The 27296-nt window shown below is 41.7% G+C and overlaps 1 protein-coding gene and 1 long non-coding RNA gene across 2 annotated transcripts in view; both read left to right on the top strand.

The window, feature by feature from the left end:
- The window catches only part of RNF144A (ring finger protein 144A), a 71653-nt gene extending 44832 nt beyond the window's left edge, over window positions 1-26821 (top strand). Inside the window, exons 2-8 of the mRNA XM_083379945.1 lie at window positions 2439-2584; window positions 18817-18921; window positions 19082-19142; window positions 20227-20434; window positions 21256-21403; window positions 22046-22135; window positions 26230-26821. Of these exons, the coding sequence (XP_083236071.1) occupies window positions 2439-2584; window positions 18817-18921; window positions 19082-19142; window positions 20227-20434; window positions 21256-21403; window positions 22046-22135; window positions 26230-26361 (890 nt within the window). The 3' untranslated portion in view covers window positions 26362-26821. The remainder of the gene's footprint in view (window positions 1-2438; window positions 2585-18816; window positions 18922-19081; window positions 19143-20226; window positions 20435-21255; window positions 21404-22045; window positions 22136-26229) is intronic.
- Window positions 1-27296, top strand: part of LOC310632053 — a 423537-nt gene that overhangs the window by 115861 nt on the left and 280380 nt on the right. The gene's annotated exons all lie outside the window — the stretch shown is intronic.

The raw sequence follows: 27296 nt of genomic DNA, 5'->3' as shown, positions 1-27296 counted from the left end.
TCTGATGCTTGAGGGGTGTCATAAGGCAGCAACCCTCAACCTTTCGGGCGCCATTTCTGTGGAGAAAGGTTTTTCCATGCACCGGAGGAGGCCTGATTTTGTGTGCTGTCTGCATCCCGTGGATGGGGCTTCACTTGTTTGTGCGGCCAGTTGCTGGCATGCTGTGGGCTGGTACTAGCCCAAAGACAGGGATTTGGGGACCCCTGTCATAGGGAAACGGGTGTGTATTTATTCTCTGTGGTGCTGAAGGGTAGAGCAAGAATCAATGGATACAAGCTTAACTGAGAGAGATCCAAGCTCGAAATAAGGATTGTGATATCTATTAAGCAGTGGAACAACCTGCCTCTTGAAGCCATGGGTGCTCGGCCACAGGAGGCTTTTATATAAAGAAAAATTTATCTAGGATGATCTGAGGTTTCTTGCCCTGGCAGGGGTTGGCCTAGCAGACCTTCAGGTCTTATATTTCCATGATATAAGACTTGTTAGTTGATGATCTGTCCCATGTTTCAGTGTTTTGTCAAGTGGAAAGTTGCCCACTAATCTCAGTGATTCAATGGGAAATCGATTTGAGTTTTGCTACATCTAGTTCAGTATTAATAAGCACACCATACTGGGTAATACTACAGTAACTCACCCTCTGATGTAGGGTAATTATTTGAAAAGAAATGGATGAGACACTTTTCTCACATCTGCAATTTCCAATATGATCTTGTAATACCAAAATGTATTTTACATGTGGGGTTTCATAATGTTGAAAGAAATGAGGATCTGTTAGAAAACATATAATCTCTCTATAAGAGGAAATAGGAAAATTTTAAGACCTTCAGATTTTGGAAGAAAGGTTGTAGACAGAATGTGGTCTATTGCCTAGAATGAATGATAGTTGAAAAAGAAGCAAAAGACTACCATATAGAAATAAACTGAAGTGCAGTGGGAATGGATTATTTAAGAAATGTGGTAAAACGGAAAGGAATAAGGTCAGGAATGACTAGAAGTCAAATAGATGTGCAAAATATCCCAAGCACCAAGTTTGCTTTAGTTCCACTGTGGCTGTGTTTGCTATACCTGTTGCTGTCACTTTAGTGTCTCCTTGACTGAAACTCAGATTATCCTAACCCTACAACTATGGAGGAGGAGAAGGAGAAAACTAAGATCTTGTGATTTAATATACATATAATTATTCTCTCTCCCTCTTCCTCTCTCTCCCCCCCTCCTTCCTGTATAAACATAACACACTTTTGTAGAACTTCACATAATGACAGTGGATTTCAAATTGAAGCTACTATATGTTCAATGACTTTTTATTTCCTTTTTTCTTTGGAACAAAATCCAAGAAGAAATGAGCCACAACATCCATAGAAAATAAGATTGCTTGACCTTTCCCCCCTTTCCTTTCTTGTTTTCTATCTAGTTGTTGCCAATTGTAATGAAGCGCCATACTTCAATAATAGTTCTTGTTTCCTCAGCAAGTGGAGGAATCACAAATGTGATTGTGTAATGCTTAAAGGCTTCTGCTTACAATTAGTACTGTAGTGATAATGGAAAAAAAGGCATAAATAAAAAAGGCAGCTAAAATAATATCCAAAGGAAGTGAGAGGGAGAATTAAATTGTAACTTCACTTCTTTTACATTGACAGGTAATAAAGTCACATTGTTCTTCTTAAGCTTGCTTATATAGTCAATATAAGCTTATATAGTCAAAAGAGCCTTGGTGGAGCAGTGGGCTAATGCCTCCTTAAGTAACACCAGCTGCCTGCAATTAGTGCAGGTTCGCATCCCACCAGGCTCAAGGTTGACTCAGCCTTCCATCCTTCCGAGGTAGGTAAAATGAGGACCCAGATTGTTGGAGGCAATTAAGCTGACTTTGTAATAATGCCGCTTGGGTGTGTGTGTGTGTGTGTGTGAAAGCCCTAATAAGCAGGCATATACATAGAATGAAGGCTACTGCTAAGTTTGTAAGCCGCCCTGAGTCTTTGGAGAAGGGCGGGATATAAATGGAATTAAAATAAAATAAAATAAATAAATATGGTGTAGAGGTTAAGGCAAGTGGCTAGAAAGTTGCCAGGAGTCAACACTGACTTGTTCTTTGTATATTATTAAGCATGATTGTATATTATTTTGCTAGTATTGAGGTGCATGTATGTTTTGGACATTTAAATAAACCCAAGCCATTTGGGAAATAATAATATACGTGAGTTAAATTTATCAAAGTATATTTTGTCTTTTTTTTAAAAAATGGTTATTATTTTGGCAGTACAAAATCAGGAAACTCAGAGTGACAAGTAAAAGGAAGTTGATAGTGCTATCTATGACCTTCATGCTGCTAACTTCTGCTTGAAAAATTGTTTGGACAACTTTTTACTATATTCAGAATAAAGGAAATGTGAAGTTTTGACAGATTTTTTTAAAACCGATACACTGTTCCCTTTCCTTTTCAGATTATTCTGCAATGACAACAGCCAGATACAGACCTACTTGGGACTTGGTGCTTGATCCTCTTGTGTTGTGTAAACTTTGCCTTGGGGAGTATCCTGTGGAGCAGATGACAACAATAGCACAATGCCAATGCATCTTCTGTACACTGGTTAGTGAATGTCAAAGAATTCTATGCTTGCATCCATCTAAACTACCATCAAAGTCAACAAGAGTCATGTTTGTGTATCTGTGGGCAAGGTTGTTGTACTGTAGTTGAGGGAGCAGCATTTATGATCATGTACACAAGTATACATTTTTTAGACAAATACCGTAGCAGAAATGCTATTGCCTTGTATATAGGCTATATTTCCTGTATACACTTTTGTTCATCTCTAGTCAAACAAATTAGAAAAGAGAATGAGGATTCTGTCTGTTTAGAGAGAACCCAAAGATTTGTAGTTGGTCAGGTTTATTTAATAAGTCTACACTGGAAAGATAGGGTTTAAATAAAAATATTTGTCCTAGAAAATGTTTCAAGCTCTTTGGCAGCATTACCTAAGCAGTTCGCACAATCACACTCCTTGGCTTTTAAAAATTAGTAATGTTTAGAACAAGGAATGGTGATTTTTACAGTTGAGGAAGAAAACGTATTTCACTGTTATTGCTGCTTTATTTTTTAAGCTCCTGGGGATCAAAGCAGGTCAGGTAATAAAATCAAGAAGTCAGAGAAGGGTAGGAGGCAATTTTGGGGCCATGTTTTCCTCTTTTGGGCATTGTTCGAGAGGTATATTTTAAATTTATAGTTGCATTAAATGTACTGTAAGCTTAATTCCTCTATTTCCTTTTATTTCACACCAAAGTCAGCACAATTTTTTCTTTAGTTATACAACCTAAGGAGATGAAATCTGGAAAATATGATCCCATAGAGTCGTCTCGGTGAAGGGCTTTGTCTCTTAATGGATTTTATTTTTGTCTTAAGATGCTTTTCTTTTCTTTTCTTTTCTTTTCTTAAAAGACATTGTGGTAGAAATACTATCTGTCAAAGCACATTTTAAAAAATACATTGGATAAGAAGAACAAAATATCAATTAAGGTAGTTGTCATGAAATTATGCATCTCTTATGCTAATTTGAGAAAGTCTACCATTTAATTTTAACGTTTACATAATCAGTTAAGCAATTAATAATATTTATTTATTTATTTATTTATTTATTTATTTATTTATTTATTTATTTATTTATTTATTTATTTTATTGAATTTGTATACCGCCCTATTCCCGTAGGACTCAGGGCGGTTTACAGGGCAGTTGGAACCATGAAATACAAAAAATTAAAATCAAAATCAATTAAAACTAGGCTACTGCTAAGCTTGTAAGCCGCCCTGAGTCTTCGGAGAAGGGCGGGATATAAATGGAATTAAAAATAAAAAATAAAAAAATAAAAAATAAAACAATTAAATTAAATTCAAGCCCCAAAAGTAAATCTGAAACCCAATTAAATTAACAACCCCACAGTCTGGACCAAACAGCTCAAAGAGCCAGGTTTTCAGGTCCCGGCGAAATGAGCGAAGGTCGGGGGCAGTCCTAAGTTCCGTGGGTAGTTGGTTCCATAGGGCAGGCACACCCACAGAGAACACCCTTCCCCTGGGAATAACCCGCCGGCATTCATTAACCGGCGGTACTTAACTATAAACAAGAAAAGCTTGATATTATCTGCCTCCAGGAAATACACCATTCTCCTAAGACTAATACTGAAAGCTTCCTGGGTCAGATAACCAATGTTTAGTTCTAGGCTCCTCTAAATCTAGAAGAATATCAGTTGTAATATCACAGAGTTTTCAGTGTTATGTCAAGAAATATTTGCACCTGCCCTTTGGAACACCATTCCCTTCCAGGATTAGATTGGCCTCATCCATGATAACCTCTCAGAAGTCCCTTAAGACCTGGCTGTTCACCAGGTTAGACGTTCCTGTGAGATATTGTTAATCATTGCAGAGTCTTTCGTGCTTTGTGAGCTTGGTTGTTTGTTTGCAGACCAAGCTCAAAGAGCACCAAGGACTCCACGGTTCAACCATGAGCTACATACAGGTAGTCCTCGAGTTACGACCACGGTTGGAATTTGGGACAACATTAAATGAACTGCCTCAGGTAATAACCAGCCATCCCTGATCTTTCCAGTGCATTTGTTACATGAATGCATGGGGCATTAAGTGGCATTCAGGGGTGGCCAGATCCTGGGAGGCCCAGTGCAGGCACAAGCCCACCTGCTTCAGGCCTCCTGAGGCCTCTCTCACCCCGAGAGATCCCATGCTCCACTTCCTGTCCCTTGGGTGCCTTGCATGCCAGCCACCGCATACATGATGACTGTCTTGCCAGTGACAAACAGTGGGGAAGGAAAATACTGAGCCCTTCCTCCTACCAAGGGACCCCCCTACTTTTCTGGGGCAAAATAAAAGCCTTTCAGAGCTTTCTTCACCAACCATCTGGCCATTGTTGTTGTTAGTTGCGAAGTCGTGTCCAACCCATCACGACCTGGCCATTGGGAGGCTTCAAAGCTCTTCTGCCAGCCCCTGCATATAAAGTGAGCTTTAGGACCCGCTTCCCAAAACCTTTTCCTTGCTTATCCTCCTCACTCTTTTCCCACAAAAAGCCACATTTGCTCAATAAACATTTTTTAAAAAAAAAGCTGGGAGGGACAGACTTATTGATTCCCTCCACCCCACCCCAATTAGGTGCTAAAACTAAACTCTCCCCCTCTGTTCTCTAATTTCTATCCCTTTTAAAAAAACCTTGCCTTGACTCCAGGTGTAATATATGTATATATATGTGTAAATACTTATTACTATTGTTAAACACGTTAAACCATGAGGTAAACCCAATCTGACAGGAGAACATGCGGGAATTTTGACAGCTGTCAAAATTCCCCGCCAGAGCGCAGGCGCAGCCGACTGACAGCTCGCGGCTGTCAAAACACAGAGAAGCCGCCAGCCACGAGGAGAGAGAGAGCTGTCAGAAAGCGGCACCTACGATTGGACGACGGAATGTGGCGCGAAAAGACTAACTCCTGATTGGCTCAGCCTGCCGGCAGCCGGCTATAAAAGCCGAACGAGTTGTACCCTTCCTTGCCTTGCTCTCGAATAAACCTTGTTAGCCAGCCTGTTGTCCCAGCGTGGTCCTTCAGCCACTTCACTGGCGACGAAGGTGGGATCGCTCCCCTGAGCTGAAGTCACGGCCGAGGAAGGGAATTCCCGGCCAAGAGCAGTCACTGGAAGTTCTAACTTCCCGATCGGAGTGAGACCCAGGACCCGGACAGCATGGCCAATTTCGGGCGCGTGAGGGAGTTTGACACCCGCTATCCGGAGCGATGGGAGTCGCACCTGGGGCAGGTTGAGGGCTTCCTCCTTGTCAGCAAAATTACTGACGACAGAGCGAAGGCCGCCGCCCTCCTGTACATCAGTGGGCCCCCGGTCTACGCCGCCGCCGTTGGGCTGTTCAGCCCCGTGCCAATCACCGAAGTCTCCTACGCTGACCTAGTCGACCGGCTCAACAAACACTACATGCCGGCCTGCTCAGAGCTGTACTGGCGAGTACAATTCGCCCAAAGGAAGCAGCGGCCGGATGAAGCTGCAAACGATTTCATCGCAGGGGTCCGGCACGCCGCCCGCAGCTGCAGCTTCCCGGATTTGGAAGACCGAATCCGGGACCAAGTGGTTATAGGCTTGAGGGACGAACGCCTCCAGAAGAAACTCGTATCAAAGCCCGATATGAGTCTAGCTGAACTCACCAGAGAGATAATGGCCTACGAAGACAACCACCGGAAGAAAGCGGCCACAACCACACCTGAAAGCCATGCAACCGTGTACCAAGACGAAACGACTTTCAGCGATGACAATGAGTCCGTAGACCTCACCGATGGGGACGCACTACAACGCCGGATGGAGAGGCGGCAATCCCGAAGGAACGACACCACAGACCGCCAAAAAGCTAGGAACCTCCTGCCACCACGAAGAGACCAACGCTCCAATTGTGCCAGCTGCGGGGGCAACCATGCCGGTTCCGCAACGCAAAGTGCCACAATTGCGGTAAAACTGGCCACATCAAGCCTGTCTGCCGAAGCCACCCCCGCGACAACTTGCACGAACTGGAGGCCAACCCCCAGGTAGGAACACCACCCAAAACAACAGGGGAAGGACGCTGGGGGGGTCTAGTGGAAACAGTAGACGAGGTACACAGTCTAAGTCCAAAAGTAAAAATTAAGACCAAAATCCAAGGAGTCACCTGCGACATGGAGGTCGACTCCGGGTCAGCAGTTTCCTTAATATCGTTCAAAACGTACCAGGAAATCTGCCGACATTGTAATTGGGAAATCCCTTTAGAAAAACCCCACGTCCAGCTAGCGGACTACCAGAAAACCCCCATACAACTGAAAGGGAAGGCTAGGGTTACAGTCGAATATAAAAAGTTTAAGGGACCCCTAGAAGTCCTAGTAACTCCAGGGAATCGCACCAATTTAATAGGGCTGAACTGGTTCAGCCCCCTAGGCATCGCCATCACTGGGGTAAACTCAGTACAGGCCGCAAGCCTCGAAGCTGTCTCCAACAAGTATGCAGACGTTTTCGACGGCTCGCTAGGGAAATACACAGCCCCCGCTCTCCTTAAAATTAAACCCAACCGTCCAACCCGTTAGGATAAGGGTCAGGAGGGTTCCATTCGCCCTCAAGAAAAAAATTGAGGACGAACTGGAACGCCTTGTGAAACTAGGGGTACTAGAACCTACCGACGGGAGAAGCTGGGAAACCCCAATAGAAACCCCCGTCAAGCCTAACGGGGAAATAAGACTATGTGCGGACTATAAAGCAACCCTAAACTTAGCTCTAAGTCCCCACGCTTACCCGGTTCCAGCGGTGAGAGACGTCCTCGCTTCCATCCGCTCCGGCGCCATCTTCGCTAAACTTGACCTCACGCAGGCTTACTTGCAATTGCCTGTAACCAATGAGACCGCGGAAGCCCAAACAATCGTCACACACCGCAGGGCTTTTAAAGTAAAAAGGCTACAGTTTGGCATTTCGGCAGCCCCGGGGATCTTCCAAGGCATCATGAAGAAAACCTTAAAGGGAATACCCGGGGTCTGCCCCTACTTCGACGATGTACTCATCGCCGGAGAAAATGAAGCCAACTTACCTGACAGACTGTCAGCTGTTTTGGACTGGCTCAGAAAAGCCGGTCTCAAATTAAAAAGGGAAAAGTGCTCCATCGGAGTCACTTCCACAGAATTTCTGGGCTATAAAATAGATGCCAAGGGCATCCATCCAACTAGGGAAAAATTAGAAGCTATTCAAACAGCCCCCAGTCCAAAAAATAAACAAGAACTCCAAGCCTTTTTAGGACTACTAAATTTTTATCATTTTTTTTATTTTTATTTTATTTTAATTCCATTTATATCCCACCCTTCTCCGAAGACTCAGGGCGGCTTACAAGCTTAGCAGTAGCCTTCATTCTATGTATATGCCTGCTTATTAGGGCTTTCACACACACCCCAAGCGGCATTATTACAAAGTCAGCTTAATTGCCCCCAACAATCTGGGTCCTCATCATGCCTTCCTGCCGCACAAAGCTACAATAGCGGAACCTCTCCACAGGCTATTAGACAAGGGCACTGCCTGGTCTTGGACCAGGACTCATGAAAGCAGTTTTCAATCACTGAAAAGCATTATCTGTAACAGCTCGACGGTCACGCTCTTTAGAGAAGAGATTCCGGTGTGCATCGCTTGCGATGCCTCCTCCTACGGAATCGGGGCAGTATTAAGCCACCTTTATAAGGATGGCACCCAAAGACCAATAGCCTTCTATTCCTGCACACTATCCAAAGCAGAAAGGAACTACGCGCAGATTGACAGGGAGGCTCTAGCCATAGTAGCAGGTGTAAAAAAGTTCCATGACTATCTATATGGAGGACCCTTCACCATCTTCACCAATCACAAGCCCCTTTTGGGGATCTTCACTTGGGACAAAACAACCCCCCAAATTCTATCCCCAAGAATTTTGCGCTGGTCCACCTGCCTGTCAGCGTATTCATACAGATTAATACACAAACCTGGAAGAGAACTGGGACACGCGGATTGCCTTAGCAGACTGCCCATTCAAACTAATGACACAGACCCGGCTCCCGCAGGGAACATACTAGCAATATCCGAACTACCAGAGTGCCCCCTCTCCGCTAAAATCATAGCCAAAAACAAAGCCAAGGATACGATTCTAAGCAGGGTCCTAAGATGGGTAACCACGGGATGGCCAGCCAAATGCCCAGAACCACAATTCAAACCATTCTGTAACAGACAACACGAATTGTCATCCCACTTGGGATGCCTCTTATGGGGGAACAGGGTAGTAATACCTAACAAAAACATACCACAAACTCTAGACACCCTCCACGAAGGACATCCAGGCATAGTTAAAATGAAAGCCCTAGCGAGGAGCTATGTATGGTGGCCGGGGATAGATAAGGACATAGAGACCCACGTGGGGGGATGCTACCCTTGCCAATCAACAAGAGGTGAACCACCCAACGCCCCAGTGCACAAATGGGAAACTACCAGAAACCCATGGTCTCGCATCCATTTAGATTTTGCGGGACCAATCCAGGGACAGAGTTTTTTAGTAATCGTTGACAGCTATTCAAAATGGCTTGAAGTACTTCCCCTTAAGAAAACCACTTCAGGATCCACCATACAAGCCCTTAGAAGGGTCTTTGCTACCCACGGCCTCCCAGACGTCATAGTCTCAGATAACGGACCACAATTCACTTCTCGTGAATTTCAGATGTTCGCTATGAAGAACTCTATTAGGTTGGTCACATCAGCGCCGTTCCACCCATCGATGAATGGGATGGCTGAAATCATGGTTCGCTCAACCAAAGAAGCCTTAAAAAAGTTCGTAAAGGGGGACTGGCACCGTCGCCTCAGCCAATTCCTCATGGCCCAACATACTACACCGTGTACCGCAACCGGAAAAACACCAGCAGAACTCAGGTGGGGCAGGAGGCTTATAACACGTCTGGACAGACTGCACCCCGATAACAACATACCGGAACCAGAACAACCCCCCACACCACGCACATTTACACTGGGCCAACTAGTATGGGCCAGATCTTACACTTCAAACAACAAATGGGTCCAAGGGGTCATCTTACGACAGACTGGACCCATCTCCTACCAAATACACACCACGTCAGAAGGCAATCTACGACGACATGTAGACCAGCTCCGACCAAGACAACCGAAACACACGTCAAACCAACCAGACCTCCCCGCTACCAACGACCCAACTCCACCCCCCGTGGACATACTGCCAGCACCACCGCAGGAGGAAGGGGAACAAGAGAACGAACCACCCCCGCGTCGATCCGGCCGAACCAGGAGAGCACCAGCCTACCTACAAGATTACGAATGGGCAGGCAGCAATGACCAACAACAGGGGGGAGGAAGCAATCCAGGGGAAGGGTAAGGGGTGTAATATATGTATATATATATATGTAAATACTTATTACTATTGTTAAACACGTTAAACCATGAGGTAAACCCAATCTGACAGGAGAACATGCGGGAATTTTGACAGCTGTCAAAATTCCCTGCCAGAGCGCAGGCGCAGCCGACTGACAGCTCGCGGCTGTCAAAACACAGAGAAGCCGCCAGCCACGAGGAGAGAGAGAGCTGTCAGAAAGTGGCACCTACGATTGGATGACGGAACGCGGCGCGAAAAGACTAACTCCTGATTGGCTCAGCCTGCCGGCAGTCGGCTATAAAAGCCGAACGAGTTGTACCCTTCCTTGCCTTGCTCCCGAATAAACCTTGTTAGCCAGCCTGTTGTCCCAGCGTGGTCCTTCAGCCACTTCACCAGGCTGAAGGGTAGAGGAACCAAGCAGGCAAGGAGAGAAAATTTTTCTGCAGCTTTTTCCCCTCGAACTGGAGAGAAAAAAACCTCCCAAAACATCTTCAAAAGTTAGCCTACTAACAAAATGGATGATGCTGGGTCTTTGCAAGCTTTAGGTGTCTGTCTGACTGCCAGTAGAGCCCAGCTAGGACTTAAAGGCTGGACTGTAGACAGTAGACTGCCCTCTAACTAGACCAGGGGTAGGCAACCTTGGCTCTTTCATGACTCGTGGACTTCAACTCCCAGAATTCCTGAGCCAGCCATGCTGAGGGGAAAGGGAGAGGTTTCCAAGCTGAGCCATGCTGGCTCAGGAATTCTGGGAGTTGAAGTCCACAAGTCATAAAAGAGCCAAGGTTGCCTACCCCTGAACTAGATCGATGGACTTAAAGCTAGCAAAGTCCCAATGTCCTCCATTTTATTGCACAGGTTTCTAGTTGGCTAACTTTTGAAGATGAAATAATTTTTTTCTGCAGGTCAAGGAAAAAAGCCACAGAAAGATTTTCTTTCTCTGCTTGGAATTATAAGAGACTTGAATCAGTTCCTCCAAATTCATGAAAATTTTTACTGAGTGAACTTGAGTCACGCAGCCTTGGCCTCTTAGCATAATAAACTTCATAGAGTTACTGGGGCGGTGAGGCAATGTAACATCACAGTTCTTTAGAAGATTAGTGGTATAAAAATTTAAAATTATGCAAAAGCAATGTTGAATGGAAAAAAATAGTTCCCTGTTCAACCATATTGTGAGACGTAAGCCCATTCTCTGTCAATTATCTCACAGGGAAGTTGGGAAGATACAAGCTCATATTCCCATATTTACTTCTTAAGGTTCTTTTCAAGAAAAGTGATGAGATGGAGAGGAACAGGACAGGGCAGGACAAGGATGACAATAAGTATCCATTCCAGATTTTTATATGAACCTGAGTCTAAGACCTGCATTTTGAAAGTCTATTATTATTTGACTATTATTTATTCATTGATTTGGGAGCAGTATTAATTAACCTGCATGCCAGTCTTAGTTAAATATGCCCACACATGTGAAAGGAAAAAGAAGATAGAGCAAATTACATGATTTTCTTAGGCAGAGAAGCAAAAGGCAATCTGATAAACAACTGCCTGGAGCTCTGACATCTGGGTTTCAAAGAATGACATGCCAGAGAACAGAAAATCCATCTGGATTAAACACATAAATGTATTAAGAGCAACAGCAGTGGGAAAAAAATGTGGGGGTTGAACGCCATCCATCCAATTAAAAAAAGGTTGCTTCAGTATTATTTATAGGGGTAGTAACTATTTGGTTTCAAGCATACAATCTTTGCCTTGATCTGACAAGGGATCCACACACCAGGCCAGTGTTTCTCAATCTTGACAACTTTAAGAGGCCTGGACTTTGACTCCTAGAATTCCCCATGCCTCTTAAAGCTGCCGAGGTCGAGAAACACTGCACTGAGCTAGGCAAGCAGTATTTTTTTTCTTCCAGAAATACTTAAATAAAACAAATGGCAGCTTAACATTCAAGAGTAGCTATGGGATGCTATTCCCTTTGCAGCTTCTACCTAGGTTCATATGTGCCATTGCCCTTGGCATAATCAAATGACCTTTTCTTTTGTGGCAGACTTAGCAACCGAAGGCAGGAAAGCACTCTGGTGTTGCCTAGGCAAACCATGCAGGATTTGCATTGAATCAGTCAATCTCCCTCCACCATCTCCCCAATTATTTTGAAGTATTTTCCAAATATTAGCAATGAAAAGAAAAATTACGCTAGGCATACTTTATCCTGATTATTCCTGTCTTTTGGTTTAGACAACTGCAGTGATAATCAATCTGTTTATGTGTTTAGAACAATTTAAGCACAGGGGGAACATCATGGTGCCAAGCTTGACAAATTGCATGGGATCTCATTTGCATTGATTGTTACGTGAATCTTAAATGGTCCTATAAGAAAATTTATCTAGAATGACCATTTGTGGCCAGACATATTGTATGCTCTTGTCTCCTCTATATCACACAAAAACTCAATTACAAACTGGTTGTTCTCTGTTTTCTTTTTTCTATCTACCATCTGCTGTCAGCCCAAATTGCTGAATTTAATGCTGGGTTGCCTTAATTTAGTGCAAAGCATACTTCTGGTCATAAGATGGGAGGGGGGAATTGTAAATAAATCCCCTTTATGCATTATTCTAAACAGAAATAAACACTACAATCTAACCTGATCCATGGAAAACAAACCATAATTGGTGATTTACAGTTCTGTGAATGGAAGTGGTGCTCATTTGTACCTAAAGCATCCCAATCTTTCTCTCCCTACCTCCTCCATAAAAGTGTGTGTGTTAAAGTAACAGATATACCAGTAATAATGACCACTAAAGCAGGATTCTGGAAGTTGATTCCACTTTGATACAGTGATGCAGAAACATCTGTTCTGGGAAATTTTTTAAATTGAGATAATTAGGATTTTTTTCCTACTAACTTTGTATAGAAGTGCATGTGTGCATATATGAGAGTTACTCAATGCAGAATTATCTTTCTAAGCCCATAGAATGAGAACTTTAGTGTGTGTGAAGCTTTCAAGACTGCTTTACTTTGGGAAGGCAGACAAATATAATATTTTCACTCCCTTAGTGATTCTTGGAAAGCCATTATTAAAAAGCCCTTAAAGAATAGTCTGATTCCCACATTCGCACAGTAGTGGTAATGGGGAAAATCTACAGACGACACCAAGCTGGCAGGAATAGCCAACACTCCAGAAGACAGGCTTAAGATACTGGAGGATCTGGACAGACTTGAACACTGGGCGCTATCTAACAAAATGAAATTCAATGGTGAAAAAAGTAAGGTTCTAAGAAAAATCAAATGCACAGGTATAGTATAGGTGGTACCTTGCTCAATAGTAGTAACTGTGAGAGGGATCTCGGAGTCCTAGTGGACAATCACTTAAATATGAGCCAGCAGTGTGCTGCAGCTGCCAAAAAAGCCAACACAGTGTTAGGCTGCATTAACAGGGATAGAATCAAGATCACGTGAAGTATTAATACCACTTTACAATGCCTTGTTAAGGCCACACCTGGAATACTGCATCCAGTTTTGGTCACCACGATGTAAAAAAGATGTTGAGACTCTAGAAAGAATGCAGAGAAGAGCAACAAAGATGATTAGGGGACTGGAGGCTAAAACATATAAGGAACGGTTGCTGGAATTTGGTATGTCTAGTTTAATGAAGAGAAGGACTAGGAGTTACATGATAGCAGTGTTCGAAAATCTCAGGGGCTGCCCCAAAGAAGAGGGAGTCAAGCTATTCTCCAAAGCACCTGAAAGCAGGACAAGAAGCAATGGAGAGAAGCAACCGGGAACTAAGGAGAAACTTCCTGACTGTTAGAACAATTAACCAGTGGAACAACCTGTCTCCAGAAGCGGTGAATGTTCCAACACTGGAAGTTTTTAAGAAGAGACTGGACAGCCATTTGCCTGAAATGGTATAGGGTTTCTTGCCTGAGCAGGGGATTGGACTAGATGATCTCCAAGGTCCCTTCCAACTTCTTCTTCTTCTTCTTCTTCTTCTTCTTCTTCTTCTTCTTCTTCTTCTTCTTCTTCTTCTTCTTCTTCTTCTTCTTCTTCTTATTATTATTATTATTATTATTATTATTATTATTATTATTATTATTGTCATTTTGGGACAGGAAGTAGATTGTGGTTAACTTTATTCTGGAACAATATAATGGGTCATTTTTGTTGTTTTCTGCCAGATTCAGATCCTGCTTTAGACGACATGAATCACTTTGAGATTAGGGATTAAAATTCATGAGCATTTGCAGGAAGCAATCTTTTTAGAGGACAATAATTATCAAACACGTTTGATCAATTAGTGTACTCCTAAACAATTAACATACAAAGCCTTGCTTTCTGTGTATTCCCCAATGATCATGAATGTGAATGGGGGGATTGTCTGCAGAGCACAGACTGTTCTTGGCTCCTAGGTTTTCCCTTATGATTTATCTCTCAGCCTGCTCCAGGCTGATTCTGATTTAAAACCTAGAGCAAGGGAAAGCAACTTTTTCCAGGCCAAGAAGTGATTTGGCTTTATAGTGGAATGCATCGGGGGGGGGGGGATTGGCAGGGTGTATGTGCCCGGTGTTTTCAAAAAGTGAACAGGGTTGAAATAACAGCAAGAATCCTAAACTGGATTGAACATTAAATTACAATTAATTCAACTGAAATGAACGAAAAACTGCGATTTGATAAAAATACACTGTATTTATTTTTCCTTTATTTCAAAGTGCAGCTACAATTTGGTGGTTATATTTGTAGAGCTTTAGGGATCCAAGTAAGTATCTCAGATTGTGCACATTTTCTCTAGAGCTGCTGTGCCTATTGTGCAAGCCACATTGTTTTGGATTAAAGCTGACAGTTGACAAGAATAGAGCTAAAAGGTCGTGATGGTAGAATGGGGCCAACATGGATAGTTTCTCTTTCACACTTACCTAAAATCATAAGAATAAATGCCTGAGTCAGGTTCAGACATTCTTAATTGAGTTCTTCAAGTACATCTTAAAAGTTGAGAACCATATTTTCCAAATATCTTCAGCCAACAAAACTAGCAGTAACAGTCCCAAAGACTGGTCCATACTCCATCTAGTTTCTCAACCATTCATTTCACTATGTACATCCAAGTTGTTTCTTGAAAGCCATCAAGTGTTTTACTTTTAGCAAGGGCATTTCGACCCAGAAAACGCTATTTAGTTAAGCAGACAATAAATCTGATCAGCTGACCCAGTTTGAGTTCAAGTAGAGCTCTTGTGAGAAGAGAAAAATTCTTCTGCCATCCATCCCTTATAGATTACAGCACTGTATTAGATCACGGGGTGACGCTTGCAAGAAACTTCTTCTGCCCAGCCGGTATCATGATTAGCATCGTACTGAGCTTGCATGAATAAAACAGTGACTGTGTGCTGTGGGGTTAGGCAGAATTTTGAAGTTATCTCACTGTATTGAGCTGCACTATTCCAGTATAGAGAAAAGAAAGAGAAGATGGATTAAGAGTTCCTGCTAACTTTATCAGTTTCAACTTTGTTTCCACCTGCTTTGGATTTGTGACTTGGAAATTCATGCTTGCAATTGATATAAAACATGTACTTCTACTCCATTCTTTGACCTCTTGACTAGGATAGCAGCTACTAGTTTTGTTCTTGATTCACACTGTTATGCATACAATTTAGATATGAACCTTCCAATTGACAATTTTTGCAGCAAATACATTTACCGTATGTATACACACACACACACACACACACACACACACACACACACACACACCCTAATGTTTTAAGATTAATATTTTATTACTGATCTTGAATGAACAAATAATATGTTTTGTTATGAGAATTCATGTGTACTACAGTATTTAATCACAAAGGAATATCCTTAGGCAATACACTGGTCAGAAGTATCTCAACATTCATAACTTTTATGAATGAATGTCTCAGGATGTTACACAATAAACAGGAAATTTTGACCATCTAGGCATAATAATTACACAGGTGTCATACTCTGTGAATTAGTTTTCATTAGTTTCTGTCTGGCTCCTAAGCAATGGACTGCACATTTTCTGGACAAGACAGCCATTCCCAGTCAGAAGAAGACATTATGGATGTCCAGGAGATGTGCAAGTACATTTCCTAAAGCAGATGTATGGTGCAAATATGGGGGTTCCAGTGACTCGAATGAGAAGATGGGAATTCATTGAAAGTTTGTAAACTAATATTTTACTAAGTGTAGCTCTTAAAAAGGACTCACTGGAGAAGAGCCTAATGCTGGGGAAGATTGAGGGCAATAGAAGAAGGGGACGACAGAGAATGAGGTGGCTGGATGGAGTCACTGAAGCAGTAGGCATGAGCTTAAATGGACTCCAGAAGATGGTAGAGGACAGGAAGGCCTGGAGGAACGTTGTCCATAGGGTCGCGATGGGTCGGACACGACTTCGCAGCTAACAACAACAACAAGCTCTTAAAAAAAGACAATCCATTCCACCACACATATCACAGAATGGTAGCATATTTTGTATTTTGATTTAGTTCATAAATGTAACAAGCAATTCTTCAAAATTCTGCTTGTGAAATGCATCTGGAGCAACTTCAGCTGTTAAGATGCCATAATGTAGTATAGTTCTTCTTAAATTAGTCGTTACCCTCACTCAGCATGTGATTCTGCACCCATTCCTAGTACGCAATCGGAGGGCAACAACTGCTTCTTTCTCCCAATTTTTTGCCTATCTTTTTTGTTCAGAGGGAGAGTAAGGAAACAAATGACATTTATGAGCTGCAGGAACAGTATGTTTGGTATTATACTGCCTGCAAGGAACATAGATCATGTAAGACCATGCTGTCTCTGGTGACCTTTATGGTTTCCTTTGAAGTACTGAGCAGCTAAAAACTAGATGATAACCCAGTAGACCAAATTTTGCTGTTGGACCAGTTCTGCTAGTAGGTGGCATTATCTGATTTGCATGCAACTCTTCTTCAAGCAAAGACAAGTAGAGGAAAACTGCATCAATGTGGACCCCAAAGCAAACTGTTCCAATTGTGGTTTGGAAAATGAAGTGAAAAGAAAGCAGAAAAGATGGATGTAAGGAAGGAAGGAAGGAAGGAAGGAAGGAAGGAAGGAAGGAAGGAAGGAAGGAAGGAAGGAAAAAGTCCTTGGAAAAGGTTTGCTTGATAAGAAAAATAGGTCAGACTTCAAAAAAGTTGGCTTGGTGCAACCGCAAAACCAAAACATTGTGGTACCATAGCTGGTCTAGGATTCAGACATGAAAATCACTGAGTGACTTTGTGTCATTCCCTTTCAGTGTTAGATCCCCAATTCATAACATTGTTGTGAGAATAACATCTCACAGTTTCATGAGCTCCTTGAAATAAAGGTGGATTAAACTATGTAATAAAAATGTTTTTTTTAAAAAAATGTTTTGATGTCTACCCAAGTGGTTGTTCTTTCACTAAACTGATGTTAGAGCCTTAGAAAGATGACGAAGAAGTCAGCCTAGGAACTGCACATCCTAGTACTTTTGTGGTTAGATTTTTCTATATATATGAGTTTGTTTGTTTGAGGATAGGATTTAGCTTGCTTGCTGAGAACTGAATCTTAGTAAACACAGATTATTATGCCTGGAGCTTTCATTTCTTGTATAATCCATCAGTATTCGATTATCCTAAATTCTCATTTATTTATTTTTTAAAAAATGACCTCTGATATCAAAGAACAATATTAATATCAGCCCAATAATTCGGGTGAATTTCTGCTGATTAGATCATGTGGTGATGCTTGCTGGCCCAGCAACCCCACTGCCACATGATTGCAATCTGCGTGCCTGACAAATGGATCACACTTATGACAATTGCAGCATCCTGTGGTCATATGACGGCCATTTGCGACCTTCAGCGTTGGTTTCCCACAAGTAACTTCAATGGGGAAACCAGCAGAGAAGGTCACAAGTCACCCTGGTACCTTGCTCACCCGCTTCCGGAAACAGCCACCTCCAGCATATTTGCTCTGTGCCTCCTGAGCTACCTACACACCCTTCTCTGACCAGCAACAGCCCCCCCCCACACCTTATACCATGTATTACTTGCCTGCTGGCCTGCTTGCTAGTTGCTTGGGACTTGCTTAGTGACCCTTTATTAATCTTTGCTTAATAATGGCAATGGAAATGCTGGCTGATGCTAAGTGATGCAGTCGTGGGACATCATATTTTATGACCATATCTCTTAGTGATGGAAATTCTGGTCCCAATTACCATTATTAACCAAGGATTCCATAAGAGATTGCTTAAGGTTGCATACTTGGAAGCTGGAAACAGCTCAGTGGTTATTAAGCACATCTTTAAAAAATTTCTAAGAATTTGGAGCAGGAAAAAAAGAAAAGAAAAACACATTGCTTTGTAAACAAAAAAAGTGCTGTGGTGGGTGGTTTGTCTATTAAGGGGTAATATTAATCATATTAAATATTAGTATTTTTCATTGTCTAATTCATGATAAAGTTACTTGCAGTGGGTGTCATCTTTTAGTATTCTATCAATAATAAACTTAGAGATAAAGACTATTTGGTTCACTCGAAAAACTGTAGAAACCTAACCTAAAATAATAAACTGAGAAGAAACTCATATATCGGTATGAGGGAAAAAATGAGTATTTCTGACTCCAAATTATGGGTTGGCCATGATATCCAATCTAGAACCATTCAGGTTCCTTAGACTTACCTGCTGAGTGGAGCCTTCACTCAGCAAACTTTGTACCTTCATTAACAAAGGATTATTGGAAAGAATTTTGCAGATAACGGCAGAGGAAAGGGCTCGGGTGTAATTATGCTACTCCTGTGAATTAACTCCTAAGGCTCATGTTGGCTTCCATTATCTGAAAAGTATTCAATATTCTATATATTTCCCAGTCACTGTGTGGCATTTATAGTTCTTTTCCCTGACTTTTCACAGTGTCTGAAACAGTATGTGGAGCTTTTGATCAAGGAAGGCCTTGAAACAGCAGTTAGCTGTCCTGATGCTGCTTGCCCAAAGCGAGGTCATTTGCAAGAAAATGAAGTACGTTCCTTCTACATCTTTATCTTACATTACAGTCACACTCACTTCTAATTATAAATCATGATTTTTTTAATTATGTTCCTTTTTGTCCGATAACCTTTTGGTTACAATGTAATTATATTAAATGTGCTCTCTCTCTCCCCCCCCCCTCTCTCCTCAGATTGAGTGTATGGTTGCATCGGAAATCATGCAGAGATATAAAAAACTACAATTTGAAAGAGGTATCGTATGTGGCTACAATCTAGAATCCATAGTTCACCCCAACTGTGGAAATAATTTGGTTCCATTTTTTTTTTAAAAAAATCAGTTTCTCTTACTCTGCTTTGTTCACTGTTTTCTGGAATATCCCCATAAATAAAGGGGAGGGTTTTGAGGTGATTTTTATTTTACTTTATTTTTTATTAGATTTATATCCATAACACTCCTGCCTCCTATTTTCTCCACAATAAACACCCTGAGAGAGAGCGACTGGCCCAAAGCCATCCAGGCATCTTAAATGGCTAAGGCAGACTACAAACCACAATGTGCTGATTTTTGTATGCCTTAACCGCTTAACCACTACACCAAACTCGCCTATACTTCATGCCCTTACAAAATTTGGTTGGCTCTAATTAATTGGTTGGAATAAAAAAAATGTTAAAGTCATCCCACAGTCATGGCAAATAAGACCTACGTATATAAGGGATCATCATATTGTCTTTGGTGTTGTATTATAAAAGTTGAGATTTTAGACTAGGTTCAAGCAATATTTTCATGGCTACAAGGAGAGAAGTGTTGCAAAGAGATTTTCAATTATTCTTTCTTTCACCAATGACTCCTGGGGATAAGGTGATTAAGCAGTTTGTTTTTCCGTTGTGGGGGTGGTGTGGGAAAGGGTTTTTACTATATGTAACATTATTTTATTAATGGGAAACGAAATTCTGTGGAGTTTAGATACTTCTCCCAAGAAACTACTATGCATGGGGTGTTGTAGAACATTGTGGGGAGGAAACAGAGCAAAGAATGGCTCGTGTTTTCTTTGCTTTCCCATTGTGTTTGAAAACAAAATATTTGCATTGTTCCCTGAACATTCTGTCATAGTGAAAGCTTTAGAATGTAGCAATATCAGACACTGGACATTCCTCATTGTGTTCCACAACTTAAGATCAATTCCAATTCTTCATCCTTGACATTGGAATCTAAGCAACTGCCTGATACCACATTATGGATACCTAATCTATTACGCCAGCCTCCATATGAATTAAACATATTAATTCTGCTGTTGAAACTACAGCTTTTCCCAACTGTGCCTTATTTCCCTAACAGAAGTGCTTTTGGATCCTTGTCGGACTTGGTGCCCATCTTCTTCCTGCCAAGCAGTTTGTCAGCTTCAGGAATCAGGACCTCAGAGCCCCCAGTTGGTGCAATGCAAAGTCTGTGACATAGAGTTTTGCTCAGCATGCAAATCTAACTGGCATCCAGGACAAGGATGTCAAGAAAATGTGCCAGTCAGCTTCCTTCCAGGGGAAACAAGGTACAAAGCTATTAAGCGAAGTGCATGTGTGACTAACATATTACTAGCAGCTTTTTCACTCAGCTTTCACCAGGTTGGTTTCTGTTGTCTCAGCTGGATTGATTAGTTAAGCGGATTTTTTTTTAACCTTCGTATCAGTAGCAACCACAGCAGTGGACGTGGGGCTCAGAGTGATGGAAGCAATATCGTGATGTTGCAATGCAAACCCTCCCTTCTTCTATAGCAGGCATGTCAAACTCGCGACGTCACGTGATGTCGCGCGACATATTGGAACTTTTTCCCATTGCCGAAAATGGGATGGGCGCGGTTTCTCTGTGACGCTCCGGCCCGCGGGCCGGCAGTTTGACACCCCTGTTCTATAGGCAATGTGACATTATAAGCATGCTCCAAACCCCCCCCCCCCCCATGTTACTTCTTTTGTCATTCCAACAAAAACAATGAATGCCTGTAAATGTTGCTTTTTAGCATTATCTGATTAGACTGAATAACAAAACCAAAGGATGGTCTTGGAATCTATTTTTGAACATGATTGCATCACATATCTTCCTTTTTATGACCCTCTGTGGGGTAGAATTAAGGTGACTAGATAGAGCTGAGCATTTACTGGCCGGATGCCCTCCTTGATGTTTACACGGAGTTTGCAGTAGTTTTTTGCACCCTGATAAAGAAACATTTGCTGCTACCTAGGATTGAATTCTCAACCTTTTGAGTGGGAGGCGGGCTTCTTCACCACTGGGCCACACAGATATAATTTCAGATTGAAAGTGACACATACTGAAAGAGTATTTGTTCCATAATGTTATCAACCTGTTTCTTCCCAGCTCTGTTTATAAAATGGAAGAAGATGATGCTCCAATCAAGCGCTGCCCAAAATGCAAAGTTTATATTGAAAGGGATGAAGGCTGTGCCCAAATGATGTGTAAAAATTGTAAACATGCCTTCTGCTGGTATTGTCTGGAATCACTTGATGTAAGTTTTCATTTTATAAGATGAGAATATTACCGTTCATTAAAGCTACTGCTGTCATGGGTCCCAAATACCTACAAAAGAGAGACTTTTTAAATGCTATCGTATAGGGTATTCCAAAATTATAAAAATGAATAGACTAGCACTGATAAGTTAACAATTTAAATATTAAATTGTAGATGTAACAACTTGTTGCATATATATTCATTGGTATATGGTATGTGGTATCATTTCAGAAAGACAGCATTAGTGGAAAAGCTCACATTTGGGATTTGTGCATACTATACAGTATGGTGTATACAGTATATGACATTGTCATTAGAGAATCATCATTTTGGAGAGTAAATGGTTAAAATATGTCAAGTATCAAAGACCAATTTACAGAACCTAGTATTACATGCTAGTTGTATTGATATTCCACCCAGATTTGCAAAAGACAATCAAAGATATAATAAGAACAATGATATTGCTGATGATTGCTATGGCCATCGTGGGCATCTGCATAATTTGGAGTGACTTTTTCTCTTCACTTTACCTGTTGTGGGCTCGTGGCCAATCAGAGCAGACATGAACAGCCTGGCTGAATGTTTGCCAAGATTCAGCATCCAGAGCCTCCAAAAAGTCTTTTTTCTACTCTTTTTCTAGGATGATTTTCTCCTTATACATTATGACAAAGGACCTTGCCGAAACAAGTTAGGTCATTCTAGGGCATCAGTTATTTGGCACAGAACACAGGTAGGTGCTTCTCTCTCTTTACTATGCAGAGTTTAAGTGAATTCAAAGAGTTATGGTTCAGAAAACTATGTGAAATTATGAAATAATTTCATATTTATGGAATAATTGCTCATAAAAAAATGTGTCAAAGAAAATAGGATTTTTTTTAAAAAAAACTACTTTTGTACAGTCACTATACTTTTGTATAGTCAGTTTTGTTGTTGATAAATTTTGATGCAAGGTGCAAAGAATCACAAGAGCCATTTGTGTAGTGGTTAAGGCACCAGGCTAAAAACTAGGAGAGTATGAGGTCCAGTTCTGCCTTAGGCACACAGCCAGCTGGGTAACCTTGGGCCAGTCACTCCCTCTCAGCCCTAGGAAAGAGGCAATGGCAAAACCACTTGTAAAAAACCTTGCAGAGTTTAGTCCAGGTAGTCGCTATGAAACAACACTGACTCTTAAGGCACAAAGAATCATAGAGGGCAATCCTAACTTGAAGCAGAGAGGATGGGAAGAGACTATCTTCACCCAACAATACTTGTGAAGATTACCCAGGACAGAAAGAGTTGAGGAATATTTTCCCTGGGCTTCTCCTGGAGGAGCTTTGTTCTTTCTCCTAATAAGGACTTTCTAGAGGAGCACTTCTAACTCCATGGGTGTTCTGTACCAGCCTGCTACCGGCCCTGCAGAAAAGGCAGGGACAACCCCTTTACAAACGGCAAGAGGCTGGAATTAAGCCTGCCAAATTTATTAACATAAAGCAGAGCAAAACAAAACACCAACCATGAAACAGGAGCTATGAAACAGGAACTAATCAAGCGGTTGCCTTCAGCAAACCAGCCCTCCCACGCTTTCCCCTTTTATACAGTTCAGGGCGTGGCTTCTCTCTGCCTCCTTCCGAGGTGCCCCATTGCCTTCCTCTGTTTACTCTTGATTGACTGCCTCCTGCGTTGGGCGTCCTTGAACAGGGCCAGCTGTGGGTCATCTTCATCCTCGCTGTCAGGCTCACACAGCTGGGTCTCCGTCATGACCAGGTGGGAGGGGCCTGACTGAGGGCTCTCATCAGCAAGATCTTCAACCCCCTCAGCAAGCTCTTCAACACCCCCCTCCTCCTCTGAGTCGTCCGACCCAACTGCCGAACCCACAGGCTGACCCTGAATCACAACAATGGGATTCAAATCTTGGCTTCTTTCAAGCATAATCCATGTTGGAACTGTCTTAAGAGATGATTCCCTTCCACCTACCTGAATCTTGATGCTCCTCTTCCAAACAGAGTTACAGTAGCTGGAAGCTTCAAGGGGATATTTTAACATTTCTCAACATCTTCCCCCATGGTTAGGAAGGGAGGACAGGTGGTTAGGATTGTGCTCTGGTTCCTTTTGGAAAGTTAAATATTCCTGGAAGCATTGCAACAATCTAAGGCAGGGGTCTTCAAACTTGCCCCTTTTATGACTTGTGGACTTCAATTCCCAGAATTCCTGAGCCAGTGTGCCTGGCTGAGGAATTCTGGGACTTGAAGTCCACAAGTCATAAAAGGGCCAAATTTGAAGAGCCCTGACTTATAGCATTACAAGTATTTTTCATCTTATAACCATTCACTTAATAACCATTCAAATTTATAATGGTGCTGCAAAATGTGACTTACAACCAGTCCTCACACTTACGACCATCACAACATCTAAGCGAAAGGAAGGGCTGTTAGATTATAATATAATACAATGTGTATAGTAACAGTAACAGTAACAGTAACATAGTATAGTATAGTATAGTATTGTATTGTATAGTATAGTATAGTATAGTATAGTATAGTATAGTATAGTATAGTATAGTATAGTATAGTATAGTATAGTATAGTATGTAGCATAGCATAGCATAGCATAGCATAGCATAGCATAGCATAGCATAGCATAGCATAGCATAGCATAGCCAGCTGTTAAGGGGGAAGCCATAATATTTTTCCTTAAGTGAAACACAGTCATAAATTCACCACTCTGCAAAATGATTTTTTTTAAAAATTAAAATAATGTGGATTTTTGCAACCACATAGGACTTCCAAGTATGCAGTTACATAACACACTTTAAATCTCCCAATGTGAATGTTGTTCAACACTGCCACCTGGTGACAAAGATAATGATTTTCACTCCCTGATGAAAAATAATATTATCAAGTAGTTAACACAGATTCAATTTTTCCTTAAGAAAGAAAAAAAACCACAAAATAGGCTTTAAAATGAATAATATGACTATATTGTTCTAACAGCTATCAGGGATCTGTTTGAATATTATCTTTGTCTACTGTGCTAACCTTTAAGTTGTCCCTTATAAAATCAGGAGATTTTTACTTTTCATTCTTTTGCTTAAGAAGCTCTTGTTGAGCTCAGCAGAAGGTTTGAGTCCTGTATTAAGTCAGAGATTCATATCCAATAATATCTTGCCAAATTCAAAATATCCTGTGATGCTTTAGTGCAACCTCATAGAATTGACATAAGCTAAAATACTCCAGAGCTGAGGGATGACCTTCACACAGATCCCTGCCGCTCCTTCTTATTTCTACTGCCTTTACTCTTCCTAATGGCAGATTTGCCCTGCAATGCTTTAGTCCTTCTGGCAGATTTTAAATTTGTGTTGTTGCCCACATTTTAATGTGTCTAGGTTTCTCAGTAAAAAGTCAAGGCTGAGTAGTAAAGACAATTTTCTGCAATGCGACATTGTACAATACACTAGAATGCAACTCCCAGACTTCTCATCTAGCATGGCCAAGTGGAACACTTTAAGTTAGGAATTTAGAAATTGAAATTCAACAGATTTGGGGATTGACATAAACTAGCAAGACTGGATCCAGTGATGGATGGATGAGATCCAGCTTTAAGGCCTTACTTAGTCATAGTAAGCTAGTCATAGCTAGCTCCTAGAACAGCTGTTCTAGGATCATAGAATCATAGGGCTGAAAGGGATCTTGGAGGTCTTCTAGTCCAACCCACTGCCCAAGGCAGGAGTCTTTATTCCATCCTGATCAAAATGAAAGATCATCCCAGCTGTACAGCTTGAGTTACTAGAAGAAAAGTGGGATATCCATGCTAAAATAAATAGACTTAAGCATCTGCATTGCATTTGCAAGGGATCTCTTCCACTAGCCTGAGTTAAAGGAATATTTTTATGTATCAGTTTCAGTTGGAGCTATTACATCTGGTTTCACTCTTGCAATCAAGGCCAAGAAACACTTTAAACATTTTCAGTATATTGAAAGTTGGGATAACTGGGATTCATTTTAATGCCAAGCCCCTAATTCTGTGGGATGCAGAGTTAGGTTAGGTTAAATCAGGCTGGTTCCAAACAGAGTTCCATTCTCTACCCCTCCTGGGATCTCAGCCTTTGCACTTTGTGTCTTGTTAGATCAGATGGTGATCCCAAACATGTCTCCATCCTGAGACTTGAGGAAGCCAACCCATCCCTAGTCTTAGTGCTGCAATCGCTGCAAACTTCTCCCTCAGTAGAAGGAGCATTTATTGGCTGCAGAATTGTAAGTGTTGTTTGATGCAGTCTCCACCTTTTGCATTGATGGAGAAGCATGTGCCACCTGCCCATTGTGGGTCATCTGGAACAGCAGAACTCTCCAAAGCTCTTAGGACTAAAGGGCCAGTTGGGTTGTCAGTGTGGATTCGCAGATGGCTTTTCACTCATCCACAAGAACTCCGGGAATTTGGGAGAGCCCTGGAAATAAGCATAACTAGTGGAAACAACTTCTGTTTGAAAAAGGAATAATTCTTCAATGTTTCTCTCGTGTGAAGGAATCTCAAAACATTTATCAGTCTTCCTTCTTGCATTTGGTCTTCTACTGAGGGTGTGTCTGAATCTCAGAATTGTTTAATCTCCCCCAAAAGTTTCCTTCCCTACATATGATTAGTCTTTCTCCTTCAGTGACAGAGGGAGATATGAGAGCAGCCTCCAGTTGGAAGCCAGCTTTTCCAATTAGCTCTTATTCTTACGTGGTTCTCATCCAGAAGATGGAAACCCTGTAGGCCCAACAGTTAATAGGGCCCTATCAATTCTCATCCTGTTAACCAGAATGAAAGAACATTTTTCATGTGTGTTTCTTTTTTCTTTTCCTCATGCAGGTTGTGGGGATTTTTGCAGGATTTGGCCTGCTGTTGCTAGTGGCATCTCCCTTTCTTCTCCTCGCTACTCCGTTTGTCCTCTGCTGCAAATGCAAGTGTAGTAAAGGCGATGATGACCCTCTGCCTACTTAGAGAGAGTGAAGAAGGGATGTACTCACCATCGCTGTCCATTTCCTACCCCCCCACACACACACAACTTTGCACTTAATCTTGTTAGTGTCTTGCCTTATTCCACTTTGAGTGGGAGGTGAGGCACCAGAATTCCAGGAACTACTGGTACCAGAATTCCCTATTCACCAGTCAGATGATGGGTAACTGTTTAAGGACTGGCAGAAAACAAGCTGAACGTTGGAACTGTGGGCATCAATGATCTGACTCATTCCTTCTTCTCTGGGGGACAACATTACCAGACCTGAAACTGAGTTACACTACCCAGATGAAAATCTTCATATATCTATTCACATGGAACTGAGAGAGGTTCTTACCCTTGGCAAAGGTGTTTTTTGCAAACCCATTACCAATTATAATATGTTCGTTTTAGATGTGACTTCATAATCTGTTTATTAAAATCAATTTCTTAATATTTGCAGTTGAAAAATGTCTTAAGTATTCTTGTCTCACCTCCACCGCCCATCTTCCTCACACAAAGTAATGGCATCCAGACAGATGCCCCGGGCCTAAGATTTTCAAAACTAAAAGGTGCCATTTCTGCCTGCTAATATTTGAAAATCTATGTAAGCTAAATATATGGAGACAGTATGTCTGCATTTTGGGTTTTTTTTTCCTTTAAATTTATTTGGGGGTTGGGAGGGAGGATATCAACGTTTTGTGGTTGAGATATATGGCCCAGAACTGTTATATAATCAAGACTCTTTTAAACATCAAGATGATACTAAAACCTTAACAGATCTCAGTTTAGGGGACTTCAGATTTAACAGGCAAAATCTGTTAGAACAGGAATATGTCATGCGGGGAGTTGGCACCATGCCAGTTGAGAAACAGCAGGGGAGAGGAGAAAGGGAAGGGGCTGGGATGACTGGGGACAGGCTGGCCAATAGGATATGCTA

The sequence above is a fragment of the Vipera ursinii genome (assembly GCF_947247035.1).
Source record: "Vipera ursinii genome assembly, chromosome: 1".
Taxonomy (NCBI): domain Eukaryota; kingdom Metazoa; phylum Chordata; class Lepidosauria; order Squamata; family Viperidae; genus Vipera; species Vipera ursinii.
The sequence above is the reverse complement of the archived record's forward strand: the minus strand, read 5'-3'. Positions and strand labels throughout refer to the sequence as shown.